The 23,552-nt window shown below is 40.7% G+C and overlaps 2 protein-coding genes, 1 non-coding gene and 2 pseudogenes across 6 annotated transcripts in view; 2 read left to right on the top strand and 3 right to left on the bottom strand.

Annotated features, from left to right (window-relative positions):
• Nucleotides 1-564, bottom strand: part of B4GALNT3 (beta-1,4-N-acetyl-galactosaminyltransferase 3) — an 89,868-nt gene extending 89,304 nt beyond the window's left edge. The window contains exon 1 of the mRNA XM_006923945.1: nucleotides 536-564. Within this exon, the coding sequence (XP_006924007.1) occupies nucleotides 536-564 (29 nt within the window). The remainder of the gene's footprint in view (nucleotides 1-535) is intronic.
• Nucleotides 565-2,538: 1,974 nt separating this feature from the next.
• LOC102884632 lies at nucleotides 2,539-3,673 on the top strand (annotated as a pseudogene).
• A 617-nt stretch (nucleotides 3,674-4,290) lies between these two features.
• LOC102884368 lies at nucleotides 4,291-10,733 on the bottom strand (annotated as a pseudogene).
• An 8,236-nt stretch (nucleotides 10,734-18,969) lies between these two features.
• The window catches only part of CCDC77 (coiled-coil domain containing 77), a 25,083-nt gene continuing 20,500 nt past the window's right edge, over nucleotides 18,970-23,552 (bottom strand). For all 4 annotated transcript variants that reach the window (XM_006923873.3, XM_015598556.2, XM_015598557.2 and 1 more), the window contains 4 exons: nucleotides 22,666-22,882; nucleotides 21,091-21,216; nucleotides 20,838-20,990; nucleotides 18,970-20,105 (listed from right to left, as the gene is read on the bottom strand). In XM_006923873.3, coding sequence (XP_006923935.1) covers nucleotides 19,959-20,105; nucleotides 20,838-20,990; nucleotides 21,091-21,216; nucleotides 22,666-22,882 — 643 coding nt within the window. In that variant the 3' untranslated portion in view covers nucleotides 18,970-19,958. The remainder of the gene's footprint in view (nucleotides 20,106-20,837; nucleotides 20,991-21,090; nucleotides 21,217-22,665; nucleotides 22,883-23,552) is intronic.
• On the top strand, nucleotides 21,476-21,583 carry LOC112472540. Its single transcript, XR_003043644.1, has one exon. It is a non-coding gene; the product is annotated as a U6 spliceosomal RNA (small nuclear RNA).

Genomic DNA, 23,552 nt, shown 5'->3' with positions numbered 1-23,552 from the left:
GTCCCAGCCCCAGCCCAGCGTCTCAGGACTGCGCCGAGGCCGTCTCCCCCGGCCGCCCTCCAGCTGGGCGCCGGCTCATGCTCCGCGCCCGGGCCCCAGGTCTCTCCAGGAGCGGAGCCCGGATCCTCCTCCCCGACTGTCCTCCGCGCGCGGCTCTCCTCTCCACGCCTCTCCTCGTCGCAGGCGCGCTGCCTCCCTCCCTACCCGCTGGCTCTCTCGCACACACTGCCCACCCAGAGGTTCCCTAGGTGCGCGCCAACCCGCCTCTCCTCTCTCCCCCTCCGGCTCCGGCTTTCTCCCAGCCTCGGCTGCAACAGTGCACCCACCTGTCCAGGCCCCGCCCCCGAGGCACAGGTGAGCCCCGCCCCCGACGAGCCCTGGGAAGGGGCAAGAGACCCTCTGGCCTACCTGGGGCAGCAAGAAGTGGGGCCAGTAAACTAGTAACTGGCAACCCCCTGTCCCCCCCCCGGCCCCGCCCCCACACGTCCCGACAAGGGATGGAGGGACGGTTGGGGCGTAGGTGGGGGCGAGTTACCTTCCGGACTCTGAGGGAAACTGAGGCATTGCCCAGGCAGGCACCAGTAGGTGTTGCTCCCCAAGCAGAAGTGGAGGTACATGATGGGGTGACGTATGAAGTTTTGGTTTCAGGGCCTTTCGTGGCCTACACCGACCTCACTTACTATTTTAGGTAACAAGAGTAAACATGATGGTTGGAAGGCAATGGCCACTTAATTCAGCCATAGTTTCATCTTCTAGGTCTGATTCGAAGATACTTCCTTCTAAGCCTCAACCACACCTCCAGGAAACACTAGGAAGTTATATGGCCCCCAGGATGAACCCCAATTGACTTTTCCCAGACTAGGATGAAATAGGTGTTGGGCAAAAGTCGATGTTAGAGGGTTCTGGAGAATTAAAAATCAAAAAAGAAACTCATTCTAGAGTTGAAAAGATCATCAAGGCATTCTGTAGTATTCCAGTTCCCTGCCTTCAGGCAGGTAAAACATCTGATTTAAAAGAGATAATTAAGGTCTAGAGGAGCAAGGTGAATTGCCTCAGGTCATACAGCAGGTGACAAAGCAATTTTATTTTCCATTTTTTCTCCTAGGGAAAATGGTCGAGAACCAACGGAAAAAGTGGAGAATAGAAAGCATTCTGACATTTTAAAATTAAATGAATATCATGCAAATACTTTTCCAAGACGGACGTTCACAGAATCGAGTGCTATGTTTTCCCTTCTCTCTGCTATCACCTTACTTGGATGTTCAACAGTCCAGTCCTCTCTAGTGGACTATTGTAACTTTAGCTCCCTGCACTCCAGGCTCTTCCACCCCACCGCAGCCATACTCTCCACTACCACCATATAGTCTTTAAATTTAAATTTAAATCTCTAACATGTTTATACACCTGGCTAGAAGTATTTAATGGCTTCCTAGTGCTTATTGACTAAAATGCAAACCGTAAATCTGAATCCAAGGCCTTCCAGAATCTTTTCCAACTTTGTGACCATCTGAAATCTGCTCTAGCTAAAATGAATTTATTCACTGCTCTTCAACACATTTTCTTTTTTAGTTGGTCAGGTTTGATTCTTTCTTCAAGGTCCATTTTGGGTTCTATGAAGCTTTGTTGGATGAGCCCAATTCTGAGCAACTCCACTATCCTTGGAGCTTTAGTTTTTACAGTGGGCCCTGCCTGCTGATACATACAAACTCACTTTTTAAAATATTTATTTATTTATTTTTAATTCTTTAATGTCACCATATGTTTGACCCCTTTTACCCCATCTACCTCCCTCTTCCCCATCACTCTCTGATAACCACTAGTCTATTGTCCATATCCATGAATCTCTAATCTCTGTTTATCCTGTTCGTTTGTTGCTTTTAGGTTTATATCCCACATATAAGTGATATCATGTGGTTTTTCAACTTTTTCTGTTTGGCTTATTTCACTTAGCATGATTATCTTGAGGTCCATCCAGGTTGTCGCAAATGGCAGTATTTCATCTCTTCTTATGGCTGAGTAATATTCCATCGCATATATGTACAGCTTCTTTAGCCAATCATCTTTCGTAGGACACTTCGGTTGCTTCCATGTCCTGGCCACCGTGAATAATGCTGCTATGAACATCAGTGTGCAAATATTTTTTCGGATATTAGTTTTCAAGTCTTTGGAAAACTAATATCCAACAGAAGGATTGCTGGATCATATGGTAGATCAATTCTCGGTTTTTTGAGGAAACTCCATAATGTTCAGGTTCACTTTTATGTGTAACTCTTGTTCCCCAACTTCACTGTGAGGCTTCAAACGTGGGAACTTCATATCCTAAGTATGTAGCACATTGGGGAGGAAAAATTATCCTCTACACTTCAAGCTCTTCTGGATGGGCTAATAACCAAATTAACACAAGACAAATTAGCAGGAGGGAAACAGATTTAAGTTTAATGACATGTATACTTTCTGTACAAATGAGAGAGACCCAGGAAAACTGAGTAATCAAAATGGTGGAAGCCGCTTTTTCCTGTGGGAGACACCAAGTTGAGAGGAGCGCGGCCTTCTCCTCTCCCTGCCATGGTATGTGCTCGTCCACTGATACTGGTGTACTCCGAAATGCGGGAATCATCTGGCAAAAATGTCACTTTGTCAGCTGTGTTCAAAGCTCCCATCAACCTTATATTGTGAATTTTTTTCACACCAACTTGCGCAAAAACAATAGACAGCCCTATGCTGTCAGTGAATTAGCAGGTCATCAAACCAGTACTAGGTCATGGGGTACTGGCAGAACTGGGGCTCAAATTTCCAGAGTTCGAGGCAGTGGGACTCATCATTCTAGCCAGGGTGCTTTTGGCAATATGTGCCACGGAGGCCTCATGTTTGCACCAACCAAAACCTGGCACCGTTGGCACCACAAAGCAAACACAATACAGAAGTGATAATGCTGTCTGCTCTGTCCTGGCTGCCTTGGCCTTACCAGCACTGGTCATGTCTAAAGGTCATTGTATTGAGGAAGTTCCTGAACTTCCTTTGGTGGTTGAAGATAAAAAGTTGAAGGCTACAAGAAGACCAAGGAGGCCGTTTGCTTTTTAAGAAACTTAAGGTCTGGAATGATATAAAAAAAGGTGTATGGCACTTGGCGAAAAACTGCCTCCCTCGAGAGTAACTACAACTCTCCCATGCACAAGATTCTCAATATAGACCTTAGCAGAATCTTGAAAAGCCCAGAGATCCAGAGAACCCTCCGAGCACCACGCAGAGTCCTAAAAAAGAATCCACTGAAAAACCTGAGAATCGTGTTGAAGCTAAATCCATAGGCAAAGACCGTGCACCGGAACACCATTCTTCACCAGCCCAAGAACCACAGGCTCTGGGTAGATAAAGCAGCAGCAGTGCTAGAAGCCACATCAAATGAGAAGAAGCGGGTTCCAGGCAAGAAGCCTGTGATAGGGAAGAAAGGAAAGAAGGCTGTTAGTGTTGTGAAGCAGAAGAAGCCTTTGATGGGGAAAAAAGGCTGCAGCTACCAAGACACCAGCAGCTGAAAAGAAGCCCGTGGAAAAGAAACCCACCACAGAAGAAAAGAAGCCTGTGGCATAAACTGAAATTAGTTTATTCCATAAAAGTCAAATGACTTTAAGACAGCTAATTTTGAATAAAAACCTGATCAAAGAGGCAGTGAGAAAAAAAAAAATGGTGGAAGCCATCACCTTTTGCTAAAGACAAAGATTCTGGGGGTGGAGAGTCAGTTATGGGAGCTTGCTAGGGTAAGCACAGAGAAGATAATATTATTATGAAGATTTAAACCGTTACAAATGTAAATATCCTTTTTTACAAAGGGTAACTTCTATTTGGTTTTCAGAGCTTCTCTCAGGTCTACTTTTTCTTAAAGATAACTAGCCTAAAATAATATCCCAAAGTGGCATATTTTGGGGTGGCAAACTCTGCTCCTCTTCATAGCACAGTACCCATTTGGCATTCAGTAATGTTTGAGGGTGAAGGTAGCCCTTGGAGGGAACATCTCCCAGAAATTTCAGGGTAGTTCTTTAGCAAAAGGTGAATCTGAAGAACAATTCTCTAATAATAGCCCCAGTGAAATGTCTCTGTGAAGTTTCAAACCACAGCTGTGTGCCACTTCCCATGCTCTTTCTCACCAAAAGACAAGAGCAGCCAGCATGTACGAGCTTGGCTGAGGCAGGTGGGAGGTGACCAGGGTCCCTGTAAATGGAGTCTCTCTCTCATTGGGAACAACGAGACTGGATGGAAGGTTGAGTCAGTTTAAGGACTTTGTCATGGTAACATGCCTCAAAAACGAACCTTCTGAGAAAAATACGCAATCACTTCAATCAACCAAACTCTTGAAGTATCTATTATGTGGGAACTGGAAGAGATATAAAACAGAGAGCATGCCGTTAGCTGAGGAGAAAAGATATTCCACAGAAAAAGAAATCTGACATTTTAAAGGCCGAGTTTCTAGTCCAAAAAGCAAATTCCAGAGAAATTCAGAAAAGGAAAGAGATCACTCTAGACCTCCCCATTCTGCGCCTTCCTCTTCTCACTCGTTATACCTTAAACAGATTATTCCTTTCCTTGCTTATGGCGAGAGGGTACAGGGGTGGAGTGGGGTGAGGAGACCAGGAAACCCTTGTGGCTCTTCTCACCCCCTCTTCTGTTCTCTTTCCTGCCGTGGTTGCCTCCTCAGTACTGAGATAGCCCTCACACACCCAGCCCCTGCTTTCAGCCTGTTTGCTCCAAATTCATTTTTGACTCCTAGTGATTTTAATGTAGGGAAGAGGCAAGAGAACTAAAGTGTTGAATCAAGCTACATTCAGAGACTACAATATGATGATGAGCTCTGCAGCCAGGCCAGGACACCTGCAAAACAAAGGACGATTTCCGCTGGGATTGCTAGCAATCCATTCCCCACAACTGTGAAGAGGAAAGAGCAAAAACAGAGTCTTTAAGTGGCTGCACTACACAAAATCAAATCATTCATTCCCTATGCTAAAACCACGAGGAACCCTATGGATTAGAGGCTGGGAACTGCCAGCGGGCCTTTCATACTACATATTCGTACCTTTTCACCCTACATATTCTACCCCTTCCTCTTTCTCACTGTATGTCCATATCAAAGGACACGAGTAAACGAGGTCTTCAAATTATAATTCACAGGAACTAAGAATGATGTATAAACTGAATTCCCCGAGCACTCGGGGCTCCTCTCACTGCCACACTTAGTGTCTTTCACTGTCCACATCTCTCTCAGGCTCTCTCGCTCTTTGCCTCTGAGAGGAGACCGCACTCTGCCTGTGGAGTGTTGCCCTATTTCTAATAAACTTTCCTTTTCACCCTAACTTTGACACGTGTGTTAAATTCTTTCTACACATTCTGCCAAAGAACCCTCTTCTCTCAGTGTAGGGCTTGATCCACCCTTTCCTTCCCGCCCCCCCCCCCACCACACACACACACTCAGGGAAATTTGCCCTATTCTGCATCCATTTCATGGCAGGGGAGGATTTGGACTTTGAAACACAAATTCTATTCTCAATCAATTGAGCTAGTTGTCATCCTCCTTCAGATCCAGAGCTATATATGTGAGTTGATGTATTCATGGTGACAAATTTTAATGGCACAATATTGCCACCAATGTCTGTTCATTTGTCATGTCAGTTTAACTGGATACTCACTGGTTGTTCTGATGATTTTCACTGTCCTTTTGCTCTCCCACTTCAGCATCTAACTCAGAATGGCCCAGGGTCACATTATAGAAATTGTACCCTAAAGGAAAAAGAATTTCCATCATGTCACCTGTAAAACTGATGGGATGGGCTCTGGTCATTGTCTTAGTAAGGATGTCAGAGTCAGGTCCAACCACAAAGGTTCTCCCAAATTACACAGGTTTTGTAAGATAGGTCAAGCTAAGCTTTCTAAAATGGGCCAAGGCTAGCCCAAGGACAAGAATGTTCTGGTTTGTAGAGAATTCAAAGGGAAAAGATGTCCAGTGACCACTAGGTATGGTTGAACTCTTGTAACCTGAGCAATTCTTACTCTATCTATACAGATATCAGAATATGCTAATCCCATGACCCCAGTACCACCCTTATCATTTCCTATGACAAGACATATACACTATAATGTGGCACCTTTGAGCTTACAGAGCATTTTTACATCTGTATTACATGTGTTTTATTTTCAACGCCCACATGAGAATAGCAGGGGAGGTATTCTCCATTTACAAACAAACTTAATAAGCCTCAGTTTCTTCAAGGTGACCTGCATCAAGTTCACATGGCCAGTAAGTGATGGAAGCAGAACTAGAACCAGATGTTTAGCCTCTGGTCCTTTTTCCATTGTACCAAGAGATCTCCTTCTCTGGCCTGACCTTCCATAATCTATGACCCTATAGACCCTCACTCTCTTTTTATGCTTTAGGAGCTTCTCTGTTATTCAAATGTATTTCAAGGATACCTACTTAATTTCAAATGCATAGAAGAAGCTGCAAACTGTTATTCTGTGAAGCATTTATCTCAATCTCTTGAGATCTTGTTTCCAGGTGTATCCTCTTTTTGGCTCAAATAAATTTTTATAAAATTTCTCTATATGTTTGGATGCTCTTAGGTGGATATCAGCAAAGATCTCTGGGCCATCACTAAATCAATGTTCTAGACTGAGACATGGGAGGACTGAGTTCCTTTGAGAGAATTCCTAAGAGAGAAAAGAATAGTGCTAAAGTTATTTCCAAGTATCTTGGTCGTCTTGGTAAGCATTTATTTGCTTTATCTATTTCAACTCATGTAAATCGTCCATACCCAAAGCCTCAGGTTTCACTGATTTCATTTTACAGATAAGGAAATGGGCTTAGAGATTTAAAATAACTTGCTCAAGGTGACGTAGGAGACTCATATTTTAGATGAGACTCAAACTCAGGTTTCCTGACTTCAGATCCAGTGCTTTTCTTTTCTTTTTTCTTTTTTTTTCTTTTGCACATGTTGTTTTCTTGAAAGTTCCCCTGGAGAAACATATTCACCCTGGAAACTCTGAACTCACTGTCAGCACATCTATAACTCACCCAGACACATGATAATTCTTCTCATCCTTCTCCCCCACCCCACCCCACCAATCAATGCTTCCCGTTCTGCTCTGAAGAGATCTTTTTCCAATCACTTCTTTCCATGCGTCCATCTTTTAAGAATCTTTCTGTAGAGTTTCTACTATGGAGGCCAATCTTGATAAAAGGTGGAAACTCTCAGTGAATGCTTCTTATTGGCTGCTTCTCTTGATTTCCAACATAGTTGAGCCCTTCTGTCTAGATGGTGGAAAGAATTTTGTGAGCTCTGACCAAGCTTAGTCTCTCCACCTGTGGTCTTAAATAGTTGCATACTAGATAGGGAAGCATATGAATATTTATCCTCCCAATGGAAGAATGTGTGCAAGACTGTATTGTTACCGTTAGGGGCGATTTGAACTCCGGTGTCACCCCAACGGCAACGGGGCGGGGTGGCGGATAATGACGCAGAAGTGCAATTAGCGTTTTTCCTCCATTCTTTCCTGCCAACATAGCAAAGAATTACAGGTCAGCAAGATTTAGAAGAAGTAAGATTTATTAAAGTATATTTTAGAAGCACACAGGCCATGCTAAGGAAGGCTGTAGCCCTGTAGAATTTGGGAGGTGAAAATATAAAAGAAATAAAAGACAGAGTGTGATCCAAGGGAGGAGCAGGTCTCAGTGAAGAGGGCTGTAACCTCGAGGGAGGGAGAGAGGTCTGCGTTATATTAGGGCTGTGATGGATGGTTACAAAGCGAGGTCATTTTGATTGACACTTGGCTGCAATATAACTGTTTGCCTAGTGCACATGTGCTTACCCAGAATTCAGTCTGTTATAATTAGATTCATGACCTTCCAGGAATAAACTTGGTATAATGACGGTATAAAGAGGCTGAGGTTGTGGGCAGGTTAGGATAGTACTTTCTGCACTCGCATGCACGCACATACACACATCTGTGGCCAGGTTAAACCAGCTATAGATTATGGCCCTCCTGTCCTTTGTCTCTGGGAATACAGAAAGAATTCTCTAACTACCAACAGGGTGTTCTTTGGGTGGGCTCTAGGCTAGGCCTCTATTCCTTTGTTCCCCTGTCACTCATGTCTGACTAATTACCTAACAGTATCACAGAGAGTCAAAGAAAATATGAAGAGAAGTCAAAGATGTTAGGCTTTTAGAACAAAGCACATTGGCTAGAACAGATCCCAGGGAATTTATGTACTGGGAGCTTATGACTTCATCTTCCTCGCAAGCGAACAAGTTGTCTATATGGTCCTCAAGCATGAGATGTGACCCAAACCAGAACTATGTGTTTCAAAGCTTTAGTCTGGCATCTATTGCTGGGTCTTGCTTCCCCTTCCAGTCTGCAGTATGAGTGCCTCTAATCATTGCCAGCTTTCTTCCTGCCTTCCTCCCCCGGGGAAAAGGATTCCCCAGAATGTCAACAGGCAATTATTCAATTCAAAAATTAACTTTGACTTGTGGGTTTTTCAACTGAGTAATACCAATTATTCTCCTCCACTCAGGTTTGCTTTGTCACTGGGAAACCTACAAGGAGAAAAGAATAAATAGCGCTCTTGGTTGCTCATTAGTTGGTGCTGAAACAGGGGCTAAATGAGACTTCCCTAAAGCTTCACCTCTCTCTGACCAGTAAACCCCACTAGAAAAACATTCTTTTACCCTCCTCTAGAAAGACCCTTTCTCCTGTCTGTATCCTGCAATCTGCTACCACAGATAATGGTGAGGGGCTTAAAGCTGAAGCTAAGGTATAATGACCCACAGCTCTGAGTAGCTTCCTGAGTCCCAGCATGTGTTTTTTGTTTTTTGTTTTTTTTTACATTATGAAAATTTATCAACGGAATAATTTGAGTGTTTACAGGCTTGGTTTAGCAAAGTAAAGGAGTAAAAACCACTAAAACGCTATAAGTTCTTTTTTAACCTACCAAGTGGAAACTAAATTAAAGAAATCCTCTATTGTTTTAGGAAGGAGGCTACTTTCCTAAATAGAAAAGCCGAGATGTTGCTTTCCAAGTCATACTCTTGCCACTACTGCTTCGTAACTCTAGGAACTAAACCTCAGCAGGGATAGCTCCTCTGGAAGTCAGGGTGGGAAGAACAGGTGACATCGCGACAGACTAGATGTAGACTCTGTCTACAGACTAGATGTAGAGATATTTAATGTGATCATGCATTTTATCATCCAACCAGGATACTTTTGAGAGAGAAAGAGGGTGCTGTTAATGACCCGAGAACAAAAGGCATACAATGGGACATATGGCTGCCCTAGCAATAAGGCAGTTTGGGAAACTACATTTCCCAGTATACCTTACCCTTTGAACATCAAATGGCTTGACTAGGACAAAGCACCCTGGGCCCCATGGTTAGCACCATTCAAGAGGTAAACAGTATAGGACTGGATGCTGACGTGGAGGCTTCCTCCTTCCATGGGACAGTTGACCAGACACAGAACACAACACCTGAGGTGAAATTTCAGTGGCTATTAAGTCTGGGGTGGAGCCTCCCTCTCCCCAACAATGCTAGCTTCCAAAAGTGTGGAGCTGGTAGAACTGTCCATTGGTCCCCTGCCCTGTCTCTCCTGGGTGAAGTGCTGCCACTATCCCCTCTCGTCACCAGCGACCCCACTGCTGCTAACTTTTTAGACGGTTCTGGGCCAGGTGCTGCAGTCAGTTCACTTCAACCAGCTTGTACAGCTCCATGGTGTCCTGGGCGTCCTCCACAGAGGAATGTCTACATTTCCTAACTTGGACATCTTGGCTCAGCGGCTTCTTGGTGAAATGCTTCAGAGACATGGTAGCATTCTCCTGGCAGTTGGCCTACTTGTTAGGGAGGGGTGGAAATATTAAAGGGCTTTGAAGACGTGGATGGCATGCCCCACTACAATCTTCCCTGTGATTATCTTTAAGATCTGGCTTCGAACAATCTTGAAGGGTGTAGCATTCACCACGTGCTGCTTCCAGGTACCACTCCATCTGGTGCGGTAGTCCACAGTGTGGCAGCGGGGAGGACATACTCACCAACTACAGAGCTGTCTCTGTTGTAGTTGACGACGCTGCATCAAGCCAAAGAACTGAAATGTCCCTTGAAGTCCTGTGCCCACCATCTCACAGTCAATCACCACCATTTTCTTTGGCACCTTCTGGGATGCTCCAGAGCATTTATCCTCTGAATGAGCCTGAGTGGAGTTCTGTGGGGCATTCTTCTGGGGCCCTTCTTCTGCGAGAGAATTGGGTGGCTCTTAAATCTTTGGAAGGGCACTCTGGAACTCCTCCAGCAAATCTACTTTAGCCACAGCAGAACCAGCCTTCTGTGATGGGGCCGGGGTAAGCCAAGGGATGGCAGTCTTCTTGTCCAAGGACTGCTCTGATCTACTGCTGGAGGCAGCTGTCTTCTTTTTCGGAAAGGGAGAGACCTTCTAAGTCCTGGCACGTGTTTGATGTTAGAAGCTGTGTGGCTCACCATGGCTCCAGGCCCATGGCCCGTAGTGCCCATACCTCTGAGTGAACTCTTGGTACTTCCTCCTCTTCTCCCTAGGACACATTCCACAGGCTTGGTTCCCACCACTATGAATGCACACACACTGGTATACACACTCCCTTTGGGAGGCTGTGCAGATGGTGGACTCAGGGGCAGCTTTCTTGCATGCCTTAGCTCTCTGGCACCACCTTCTGCAGCACATCTCAGCATTTTCCGAATAAGCTATAGGTCTCTAGGCCTCTGAGCCAAACTGGATTTCCTACCCCCATTTTTTCATCCTAGAGAAGGAAACTCTTTCATGTATGCCTCCCACTCCTTACTTCACAACTCCTCCAGTCCCCAGCAGGGCTTGTCAGTGACCACATCTGTTCTACATTCTATAATATGTACTCCTTCTGTAGTGTCCAGCCCAGAAGGCATTCAATAAACACTCCCTAATAATGGAAAATGTTCTTACTCTCCATTCATTTGAGGCTCTGCATCTTCTAAACCCATTTATTTAAGAATGCCCTCCCCTAATAAAGCAGAAATGGAGCATGGGTGTGTTCCTTCCTTCGCTTCAAACACAACTGAATGCACTCACCTGTGGGGAATGCTGCAGGCAACCCAGTAAGTGGACAGCACGGCTGTATTAACCTACCTTATGGCTTTGCTAAGGGAGAACAATGATCCTAAAGGCCAGTACATGTGCAGAGTGCCACAAAACAGCTCAAGTGCTCCAGCCCCAGACAGACTTTCTGAAAACCTTCTTTGTCTAAGTTCATAGGTCCAGGCTATAAACCCTGGTGAGAGAACACCAGCCATGCCACTTAACACTCAATCACTGTGGCATCTCAGCAACATGTCTCAGTTTCCAGACGGTGATGCTGGGCACTGATGAGAGTCAGAGCTGTTGGTTTCAGGTTTCTCAGTCGTGTTATCTAAGGACCGGCTGCTTGGGATTTGATCAGGGCTGGTTTGGGAGAAAGGCAGACGCCGTCTTTTCCCCAGAACAGACTACTCTTTGAGCTCTGCCGCCACCCGGACTGGGGATGGAAGAAAGAAAACAAAAATCCCCACTGTATGTGGTTGTCAGGAATTTAACTTGGCCCGGGAGAGGGAAAATTAAAGAGCCACATTGCTCTTCTACTCTTAATGCCCTCTGCAGGCAGCAAAGCACATTAACGCTGAGGCTTGTCAGGACTAAGAAGGGGTTAGTTAGGGTCTGGACAAAAGCAAAAAACAACAACAAAAAACCCCGATTTCTGACCCTCTCAGAAGTGCGGGAGGCTCTCATCTCCTTCCTAGGTCAACACGAAGTGCTCAGTGGGGGCGTCTGATTTAAAGTCAGTTTGTAAAAAGTAATTGAAACTGAACATTCTCATCTAGTTAAGCTCTGAGGAAAGGAGATGAACCCAGCTTAGTGATTTGGAACAAGGACAATCAGTGAAACTAGTCATGTGAGGAGGTTTTTTTGTTCTCCTGCTCCTTCATGTATTAGCCACATACACATACACGGTATGCGTGTGGCGATAGAGGGTAGTTAGGGCAGGTGTTTGGCACTGGGAAAGTTTTTTTGGAGAAAGCAAAGTATGAAGTTCTTCCTAAACTTTCATATTGCCCGACACTTCTGAAAAAGCCTCTGCCTTGACAAAGAGTCTGCTTTTCAATCAGGCTTTTACCCCCAAAAGAGGACTGCAGTGCAGGTGAGAGGTGTGTGTGGAAAACCTTGCATTCTATGATCTCAGGTCTTTTTAGAAAACATTTCACACTCTCGGTTTTCCTTCAGAGTATTTAGAAAGTGAACTTAGAGACTTCAAATCTATCTCTGAATTAGTTTTCTCATCAATGTCAGGTACCCTTAGCTATACATTTTTCGGTCCCTGTGTTATCTTAGCTTTCTAGGTGGGATATTTTGTTTGGGGGTAAGTTTTCCCTTAAATTCCATCGTATTTTCAAGGGAGATTACTTCTGATTTTAGAAACCTCTAGGAAAAGAAACCCCAAAACATTCTCACCGTCAGTAGTTGGAGTCATGGAAAAGCACGAGATCGTGCAGGGAGAGGACGTGGGTGACTAGTGGAAAGACATAAGTCAGAATCCTGGGAACACCAATACTGACAAATGGGAAGGGTTCAGAGATAAGAAGCAAGCAAGCCCAGCAGATACAGGAGTCAGATGAAGACAGAGAGCTAAGGAGAGGAGGGCAATGTCAGTGCAGGTGTGGACAGGGCAGCACCCTCAAATGATGGTACTCAAGAGATGAGGCTGGGAGACCAGCTGTGATGCACCAGGAGACAGGGAGGGATGAACTCAAGAAGGGTCTAGTCAGACCGAGTTGAGGTAAAACATAAAATCCCAAAGGTATTATAGAGGATTTAAGCAGAGAAACATATAGAGAAAGAAGAGTTTTTTATAACGTTGTTTTTTGGGGAAAGGAGTTCACTGCTTTGGCATGAAACAAGAAAAAACAGAGCTGTTTGCACAGAGAAAACATGGCTATTTTCCACAGAAGTTTATTAGGTGCTGGCCTGGCCTGAGGAGTGATACAGGAGATGCAGGGTTGGAGTGGGGAATCTCTGCTATTACTTACTCACCTCATGTCTAAGGTGATATCACAATATATTCAAAAAACTCCAGACTGACCAGTTCGACCATGATTCATTATTGAACTTGGGGCCAAATGAAATTCGATAAAAGTCTTCATGACAATACCATATTAGGCTCATTCAGATTTTAGATTCCTTTATCTAATTTTAAGGTTTTTATTAAAATATAGCTAACACACAATATTTTATTAGTTTCCAGTGTACGCCATGGTTATTCAACATTTATATACCTAACGAGTGATCACCATGATAAGTCCAGCAACCATCTGACACTCTAGATCCCTTTATTTAATATTTAATTATCCCTTTCCAAATGTCAAAGCAAGGTTGCCAATTAAGAGGCTCTGGACTAGTCAAAATAGAAATATCAAATTTGTACTGTTTTAAAATTAGCACCGATATTGTCAAATACTAAAGTGCTTAGTGGCTATCACAGTTGTGAACAAAAAGAAGAAGAAGATGTCACAAAACCAACACAAGGTCCATCAGAAACATCATGTCCAATCTGGAGTCTTTGGGATGTGAAAACTGCAGACTAACCATGTCAAAATGGAGTGGCTGACTGGCGGTGGGGAACAGGGGGAAATGTACAAAGGATTGCTTTGTATGATTTCTTATAACCACACGTGAAACTGCAATTATCTAAAATAGAAAAGTACAGTAGTCCCCTCTATCCACTGGGGATACATTCCAAGACCCCCAGTAGATGCCTGAAACCATGGATAGTATCAAACCATATATATACTGTGTCTTTTCCTATACATACATACCTATGATAAAAGTTTGATTTATAAATTAGGCATGGTATGAGATTAACAACAGTAACTAATAATAAAATAAAATAGTTATAACAATATACTACAATAAAAGTAATAAAAGTCCATTATTAAGTAAAATAAGGGTCATTTGAACTCAAGCGCTGCGATACCATAACAATCAATCTGATAAATCTGATAACCCAGCCAACTGCTAAGCATATGCTAGACAAAGGGATGATTCATGTTCTGGGCAGGACAGAGAGGAACAGTGGAAGATTTTATCACACCACTCAGAATGGCACACAATTTAAAATTTATGAATTGTTTATTCCTGAAATTTTCCGCTTAATATTTTTTAACTATGGCTGACTGCGGGTAACTGAAACTGTGGAAAGTGAAACCGCACATAAGGGGGGAAATACTGTAGATAGGTAGACAGACAGATAGACAGACAGACAGACAGATGATAAATAGATAGATAAGATATAGGTGAGATGACTTATTAAGCACGTTATTTTATAATAAATATTTGGCTGAACTAAAAAAAATACATATTTAGCACACCAAATTGATGATTCTATTAACCTAAATTTCCATATTAATTTGATCTATTTCTCAACTTCATATTCTTTGCCATTGATTGGTCTGTTCATATCCAATTAAAAAGAAAAAAAGGAGGCTGACTCAGTTTAAAAAAAAAAAAATACCACGTAGCCCAAGAACCTAAGAGGCAGAAATGCCAAAATCTGCATACAAAAGCAGTAATAGATGCCACTTGAAGGTCAAGCTCCCAGAAGGCTGCTAAGGCAAGGGCACTGGGTTTCTCAGAAACAATCTTACTCCACACATACTCGCATACCACTTAAGATGTGAATATTACCATCTGGTAGTTAAAAAAACAAAAATTTCCACAATGAGGGATATCCTATATACAATATAACATGAATGTATTGTGATGTCACCTTAGACATGAGGTAAGTAATTGCTCCAGAAGTCTGGGTTGTGTACACACTTGCTTTTCACAGAGCTAACTTGAAACCAAGCTACCAGTAGTCCATAAATGGAAACCTTCACAGCTTAGACCCATAAAGCAATGTTTTAATGTAGAGACTTAAAAAAAATCCTTCGAAACATTTTCTTTGCAGTGCCTCCCTTCAATTGGTAGCCAAACCCTCCCTTCAGCTCCACCTCTTTACCTACCCTTTTTCCTATTGGTCTGTCTATCCTAAGTCCATTTGGCTCTGTGCTGTTACCTGCTTGGGAAGTTGAAAAAGTACATGAAGCAGACTGTGACTTGCTGCAATTCTAGACATTTTTCCACTGGCAGTCAATTCAACCTAATAAACCCTTCATCGAGACCTACCCCTAACATTTCTATCACTTGCCCCTGATTGGGTTTTTTCCATTGTATCATTCACTCTTCTCATCAAGCTTCTCATCACATCAGTGCCCCATCTCACTTTCAGTGGATGGCTTTGATTTTATTTCCTCTATTAAAAATGAGACAATCACCCCTTATCTATTCTTATTGCCTCCATCAGCACTGGTTCTCATTCTCCTCCAGCATCTTACTTCACAAACATCCCCTCTCATTCCTCTATCTTCAATACCTTCCTCTGCCTTTTCCTTGTAAGTCTATAAATATGATTACATCTTTCTCAACCTATAATCATCAAAACTCCTTTCCTTAGTTTTATGAACTTTGAAGCTACTTCCCATCTTCCTCCTTGTCTCATCTCTCAACCTAATTTGGGCCAACCTCCATCTCCACTTCACTGAAATTGCTCTAAATTCACCTGTTACTAAATTGCCAAATCTTAATTTTAATTTACCTTATTTTTCTGCAGTGTTTGCCTGTATTGTCAGCTTCTTATTTCTTGAAATTTAATTCCTCTAGGTTTCCAGAAAACTATTTTCTTGTTATTCAGACAATTCCTTTACTACTAGGTATCTCTTCTGAACATTAAGTTTGCTCCTCTTGGCTCTATTCTCTTATTCTATAAGCTTCCCATCTCTGATCTCATCTATATCCATGGTTTGGATCCATTTCAATTATCTTTTATAGGCTAATAATTCCAAATCTCAGCCTTTAATCTTAACGTCTCTTCTGACCTCTATTATTTCTATTGTCAAATTTACTAGAAACCTACTGCTTCTTATACATGCTAAATCTCAGTTAATGGTGCCACTATACACGATTCCCCAAGCCAGAAACTTTAGCTTTAGACAACCATACTTAACTCTTCCTTAACATTTACATCTCATCCATCACACAAAAAAGATGTTCACTCTACTTCTAAATGTTTCTTAAATCTGTCCTTTCTTCTCTATTCCTAATGTCTCTCTTTAGCTCAGGCCCTGAATTTCTGTTCTGGATAAGGACTGTAGTCATCTCCTTTCTTCTGTTCTTGTATGCAGTGAGCAGTGACAGTATAATCTGCTCTGTTATAAATATTACAGTAAATCTTAGTAGCTCAACTAGTGTGATATAGGTAGAGAGGCAGTGAGAATCATAATATCAAAAACAACAAAGTCAGAGGCTATTTTATATTGTGAAAAATCACATAAATTTCAAGGATAAAAAGGTGAGTTATTACTATGAGTGACTCATACATAGGCTTGAGAAATTCCAAAAGGCAAAGCAAATGACACTGATGGCTCTTTTCTAAAGATCTTTCGCACTATTCTTTTCTTTGTTCCTGCAGATACTGCACTAAATTCTGATATTAAATGTGCCTTACCTTGATCTTCAGTACAGAATTTCTCAGGAAATAAACATTTCATTTATTTATTAATGTGTGGTGCTTCCTCTCCACCCCTAATTTTTAAGAAAGCGAGTTTGCAGTTCAAATGATTTTTTTCTTGCATAAATTGCTATTGCTGTTTCTGATTTTGTCTTTCTCATTTTTACATAAACCCAAATGTTTTCAATTGATGCAAAAGTTCATGAAATATTTAACAAATTTACATTGCATTAAATAAAATTCCACAATTTCTTATGTCCTATATTACATGACTTTGTCTCCTGCCCTTGCACGTCCCCAAACATCTGTACTTCCATGCCTTCACACATTGTCCATATCCCTAGAATCCCCAAACTCCTGACTCTGAACTCACTTTTAAGATTTAGCTCAAATACGACCTTATTTAAATCGTCTCTGCATCCCTAGAACTTACCTTTCCACAAACTTCTGGAGGACAAAGACTGTTTTCTTGTTCTCTATATACTCAAGATCCAGCACAATTTCTAGTTCACACAAAGCACCTCAAAATAAAATACTGAATGAAGGAATGAATGGTATTAAATGCATCCTGGAATCTGCCTAATAATGGTGGGCAACTGATTTTAAGTCAATTGAGGCCAAAACATAGATAATAGTTAACTGTAATTGAATGCCTCACTATATGCTAGGCACAAGATTAAGCCATTTCATGGACTTTAAAAAAAGTTGATATATGATCCACATAAAATTCACCTTTAAAGTATGCGATTCAGTGGCTTTCAGTATAGTTTTGCAACCATCACCACTGATTCTAGAACATCACTCCAGAAATACTATAACTATTAGCAGTCACTCCTCATTTCCCCCTCTCAGCCCCTGGCAACCAGTGATCTACTGTTTCTAATGATTTTGTTTACCTATTCACCAGCTGATAAGACAATTTGGGTCATTTCCACTTCATGGCTACTATGAATAATGCTGCTTTGAACATTTGTATACAAGTTTTTGTGGGGGTGTATATTTTCATTTATCTTGGATACATACCTAGAGTGGAATTGCTGGATCATGCGATAACTCTCTGCTTAACTTTTTGAGCAAGTCGGACTATTTTCCTAAGCAGCAGCGAGCACCATTTAATATCCCCATTAGCAATATTTTAGGTTCTGTTTCTCCACACCCTCATTAGCACTTACTATCTTTTGTATTATAGCCAACCTAGTGAGTGTGAAGTGGTATCTCATTGCTGACTTCCATTTCCCTAATACCTAATGGTGTTGAGCATCTTTTAATGTGCTTATTGGCCATGCACATATTTTCTTTGGAGAAATGTCTATATTCAGATGCCTTGGTCATTTGTCCTTTTTTACTGCTAAATTTTAAGAATTCTTTACATATTCTGGATACTAATTTTCTCTTTCTTAATCTTCACAATCACCCTGCTGAATGAAGAAAGTAGGTTTATTTCTATTTCATAGATGAAGAGACTAGAGCCTGGAGAGTTTTAGTAAGAGGCATGATTGAACCTACATCTGAGATTCTCTAAAGCCCAAGTAGGCTCTATCTACTACTTTATACTGCTTATTGATGATGGAGTAGTTTTAACTAATGATGAAGTTTAGAGAGTAACTACGCTAGTGGGCTGTTAATATGAAGATGAATGTCATTGGAATTGAGGCCAGGGTATTAGTGACAATTCACTGATTGCTGAAGTTAATGGTGGCTGGCCTCAGTCATATTCATATTAAAAGTTGTATTATATGATCTCTAAGATTCCTTCTTACCATGAAATTCTATGATTTAATAGGTCTTGTTTTTCCCAGCATCAAAACAGCAACAGTCACGAAAAGCCAATTCCTTAAGTGTTAGAACAAAGGAAGAACCATCCACTTATGTACATCCCTCTAAAGCCCAGGACTGGTCCCTTTGGAAATTCCCATCCCAATTTATTAGTGAAAAAAATCTGATCTGCTTTCACAGGCTTTTAAAAGAAGGTAGCATCTCCTACTAACCACTTAATCATTACTCTTCTTAACACAAATATGAAAACATAAGTTCTTTGCTTTGACCTGGGTAAATCATTATGATGCCACATTAAGCTAAGACCAACTGATTTCTCAGAGGCTGTCCAGGTACACACACAATTAAAATGCATAGCAATGTGTCTAAAAAAGGACACAGATGGAAAAAATGGATAGTTTTAGTGCCACCACCTTTGGTATGATCTGTTACTTCCAACACCAGATGATTTCAAGGGACGCATTTGGAAAACTTTAATAATTGCACAGGACTGCGAAGCCATGGTATAAATAAGTAAACTGAGTCATTAACAGTATAAATGTAGTTTTAATTAAAAGAAATTACAGAAAACTCAAAGAGAATATTTTCATCAATTACATATTTTATTGAAAAACAATTTAAAATAGATACATTATTTTTTTAAAAAACATGTTATTAGTAAAATACTGAACTTTTCATATAAGGATCATTTACATTTTACTCACTCTTACCAAAGTGGCACCTTTATTTTCCTAAATACTTTGCTTAAGAGTAGGGTCTCTAGTGCCCTCTGGTGAAACTTCATGAGGTTGGGCGTCCAAGAAAGTAATTCAGGTCTCACAGCTCAGAACTGAAGTTAAATAGCAGAATTACTGTCTATTCATATTTGACAATTGTGATCTGATACCTTTATCTCCTCAGGAAAAGTGTTCCTCCCACTGACACTCAGCCAAGCTCATAGCAAAAATCTCTTCCTCCTAGATTTTCACTGTCACTGTCTTTCTTTTATTTATCAATTACAGTTGACATTCTATATTATTTAAATTCATTTTATAATTTATAACCAAAGCACAATGGTTGGACATTTATATAATTTACAAAGCAACTCCCAATTAGTCTAACACCCATCTGACACCATACATAGTTACTACAATATTACTGACTCCTGCACTACATTTTATATCCCCTTGACTATTTCATAACTACCAGTTTATACTTCTTAATCCCTTCACCTTTTTCACACTGTCCCCCAGCCTCCCTCCCATTTGATCATCAGTGTCTTCTTTAAAAACAGACAAACAAACAAAAATCCCTGTCATTACAAATGGGGGAGATAATGTACGAATTTCTCTAGGTAATTTAGGTTATAATCCAGACCAAAAAAACAAAAAAGGTTAATAGGTCAGCAAAAATTATAAAGCTTAGCATGAAAGAAAGGCTTTTTTTGTGGTCCCTGATTCTTCACCCTTTATAACAATGGATAACACCACTCTAGTCAACTCTGCCTACAGTTTTTGGAAGAAGATGACCTTTGTCTCAGATTTCAGAAAGCAGACTCATTACAGGTGAGAGCCACCTCTAAAAGTAAACATCAACAAAGTCTAAGTTCATTCTCCAGACCAAATACTTTGGACTTTAGGTTCTTCAGTTCTCCTTGTATCTTATGTGCCCGTCTATTGCTGTCACGGACCTCACACAGAATGGCAAGATCTTGGTTTGCCCGGGCATTAAATGTTGCCTAGAGTTTTGGAAAAAAAGAAGAAATGATTACAGCATACTCCAGGGGAGAGAAATCGGTCATAAAGACCAGGCTACCCTGGCTCCTTTTATGAGACTTTTGGTATACAAATTAATTCAATCCTTAAGTTTGTTTAGTGACTAAAAGGAAAATGGAGAGTAAAATTACAGCAGATAGCATGAGACTCTGCTTTCCAGCACAACAGTAAAGGAGCCTTGAGATAAAGATCAATAAACAATGGGTAAAAAGAAGAGACCAATATAAACATTACTGGTAAATTTACCAAAGTATGAAAGAAAGCATCTCTTCTTTTCAATAATCAACTTTCTTTGGACACAGTGATCATTCAGGATACATAAATAACCGGTTAAAACTCTTTAAGAAGGCTCTTGAGGCAACTTTGATTCTACATAAAGCTGTTTCTGATAGGGAAAACATTTATTTCTCAATTATTCACTTTCTCTATTTGTAAAACAGACACATTCTTTTCATCTGTTCTTAAATTGGGATAAAAATTTCTAAGTTTAGCTTAGATGGTAGTATAACGATGTAGTCAATTATTTCAGCCTATTTTTGTCTTCCTTCTAGCTGTACTCGTTAAATTGATTTTAGTGAGGCTTAAAGGATGGTGATCCATTAGTACCTACCATCAGGGAAACAGAACATATTTCTTCTGAGGAGCCTCACCTGCACCACTTTTCTCCCTTTTAGTAATTTAGAATCAGCAATTACCTTATAGAGCATTTGCTCCAAGTCTTTCATTTTCTGCCGGAGAACCTTAATATCTGTCTTAAAGCCTTCCACTTCCAAGATACGCCGATTCTCCAAGGCCTGATAGCGTTTTGTCATTACCTGTAAACGCTTCCCCATCTTGTTAGAGCGATCCTAAATGTAAGGAAATGGGAAGGCATTTATGAAGACGAGGGAAGTATTCCCCAAGCCATCTGACTTCTCACTCCATCATAAGAAGCAGAGAACTTTGTACCTTGAAGATCTCTCTCCTCACTCCCTCTTCCTCACGAATTCGGGCAAGTTGTTCTTCTAGGGAAATGCACTGCTCTTGGTACATGTTAGACAGCTTTTTCTCTTGTGCTAACTTGTCCTTTAGGGACTGCAGGTTAAAAGAGAAAAAAATAATAGTTCTATACCTTAGGTAATTCAAATAACATTTAGGTAAAGAAAGGAAAGAAAGGATTTCCAGAAGTGCAAAATGAGTTAAGGAACGAGGAACTTTGTAGAACAAGAGGATTCCCTTAATCTTTTTCTAAAGTGTACAAAGTAGAAATTCTTTAAAATAAATATTTTTGGCTCTGGGAAGAGTAAATAATAGAGGTCAGAACTGTCTCAAGTAAGATATAAAAATACAGTCGGTGCATACTTCAGCAGCCCATATACTAAAAACTGGAGCCATACAGAGAAGATTAGCATGGCCCCTATACGAGGATGACAAGCAAATCTGTGAAGCGTTCCATTAAAAAAAAAAAACGTTGGCTCTATATCCCCAGGTTCCACATCCACGGATTCAACCAAGGGACAAAAACATTCCAAAAAAAGTTATGTTGTTACTGACATGTGCCATGTATTTAGGCCTACCAAACATGTACAGGCTTTCTTTTTCTTGTCATTATTCCCTAAATGATACAGTAATAACAACTATTTACATACTATTTACATTGCATTAAGTATTATAAATAGAGATGATTTAAAGTATATGGGAGGATAGGCACAGGTTATATACAAATACTATGCCATTTTATATAAGCGACTTGGGCATCCATGGATTTTTGTGTCTGCAGGGACCAATCCCCTGTAGATACTGTATATGTTTGGGGCACATTGCTAAAGTTCTTCTTTAAAAAGAAAGAAACATCAAGAACAGCATTTATTATACATGTTCCACTGAGCAGCCAGAATGATCTTTGAAAACCTAAATCAGATCACATTACTTCCTTACATACAGACTCGGGGGAAGAGCATTCCAGGCAGAGAGAAGAGCAAGTTTAAAGGCCCTGGAATATGTTCAAGGAAAAGGAAGGATGTTGTGGTTGTAGAGAAATAAGCAAAGAGGAAGAGGTATACAAAGAGATTAGAGGGGCAGGCAACAGCCAACCACGGAGGGCCACCTCTCCAACCTCATTGGGTATCACTTCCTCCTTGAGCATTCTCCAGGGCCTTTAAACCTGCTCTTCCCTAGGTCTGTATGGCAAGCTCCCATTTTTCAGGTCTCAGTAAAAACACCAGACTTAGGAAGGAGAGTATCCTTGTGCTTCTCTACAAAAGTAGACTTCCAGTAGCTACATATAATCTTCAAATAATCCTTTTAATTCCTTAATATCACTTTTTTATAATCTATTATTTTCTTGGTTATTAATGTTTCTGTTCTTTAGCCATTAAGATGTAAATGCCATGAAGGCAGACCTGGTCTAGCTTATTTATTGCTGTAGCTCCAGAGCCTAGGCCACAGAAGGAGTGCAATCAATATTTGTTCAATTAATGAATAAATGAATGAATCAATCAATAGTTGAAAATATACAATTTCTGTAAGATATACGGAAACTACCTTAATATATTCATTTTCCTTGTGATGACTCTCATGAACTGGCCAAACTTTTCCAATTTTATCTTCTTTCTTCTTACACTGTACTCTGTATTGCTTAATCTTTGACATTAATTGATCCTTTTCAAGCATCCACGATTTCTCCTTATTTTGGTTTTCAAATCTGAGTTGCAAAAAGTCTTTTGTGCTCTCATAGAGCAGTTCCTGGGTGTGATGGAGACTATAAAAGAGTACAAATGTGGACATGAAGATGCATAAAAAGCATATATGATACATAATTATACAAACAAAGGGAAGATACAGGTTCTTTTAAAAATGTACAATACATAAATTCTGTAAAATATTAGCAGTTTAAAAAAAAAATGCTTAATCTGATCACTGGCAATCTGACATGTTTTACTAGACAAAGTGTAATGACCCATGTTCATTGGTTCACAGATTGGTCTTTACAGGTATTTTCCCAAATTTCAGGTTATAGAATTAGAAGGGATACAGAAATATTTACATATAGCATGCATAAACATGGACTATTCCCAGGCACTGGACTTTACAGTAAAGCACTGATTTATTGTTTTCTGATTAAAGGTTAACAGAAGTTCTAAGATGTCAAAAACAGCTTTGCTTTTGTTTATGCTGTGCTCCACATGAAAACTGCCCAATATCAAATCTTGCCTTTTTAAGATCAACTTCCTCTCAAAGTCATCTCAATAACTTTAGCCCATTTAATTTCTCCATTCTCTGAAATTCCTCATCAGTTTAAATCTATACTTTGTTATATAATTCAACACTTGCTTATATACTATGTCATGTTCTAACTGTCAATATACATGTTTTCCAACCTGAGTGAAAGCATATACTTATTTATCATCTATTTTTGTCCTTCTACCAGC

This window comes from Pteropus alecto, unplaced genomic scaffold (assembly GCF_000325575.1).
Source record: "Pteropus alecto unplaced genomic scaffold, ASM32557v1 scaffold76, whole genome shotgun sequence".
In the NCBI taxonomy this organism is placed as follows: Eukaryota; Metazoa; Chordata; class Mammalia; order Chiroptera; family Pteropodidae; genus Pteropus; species Pteropus alecto.
Note: the sequence above shows the minus strand (reverse complement) of the source record. Positions and strands in the feature narration are given on the sequence as shown.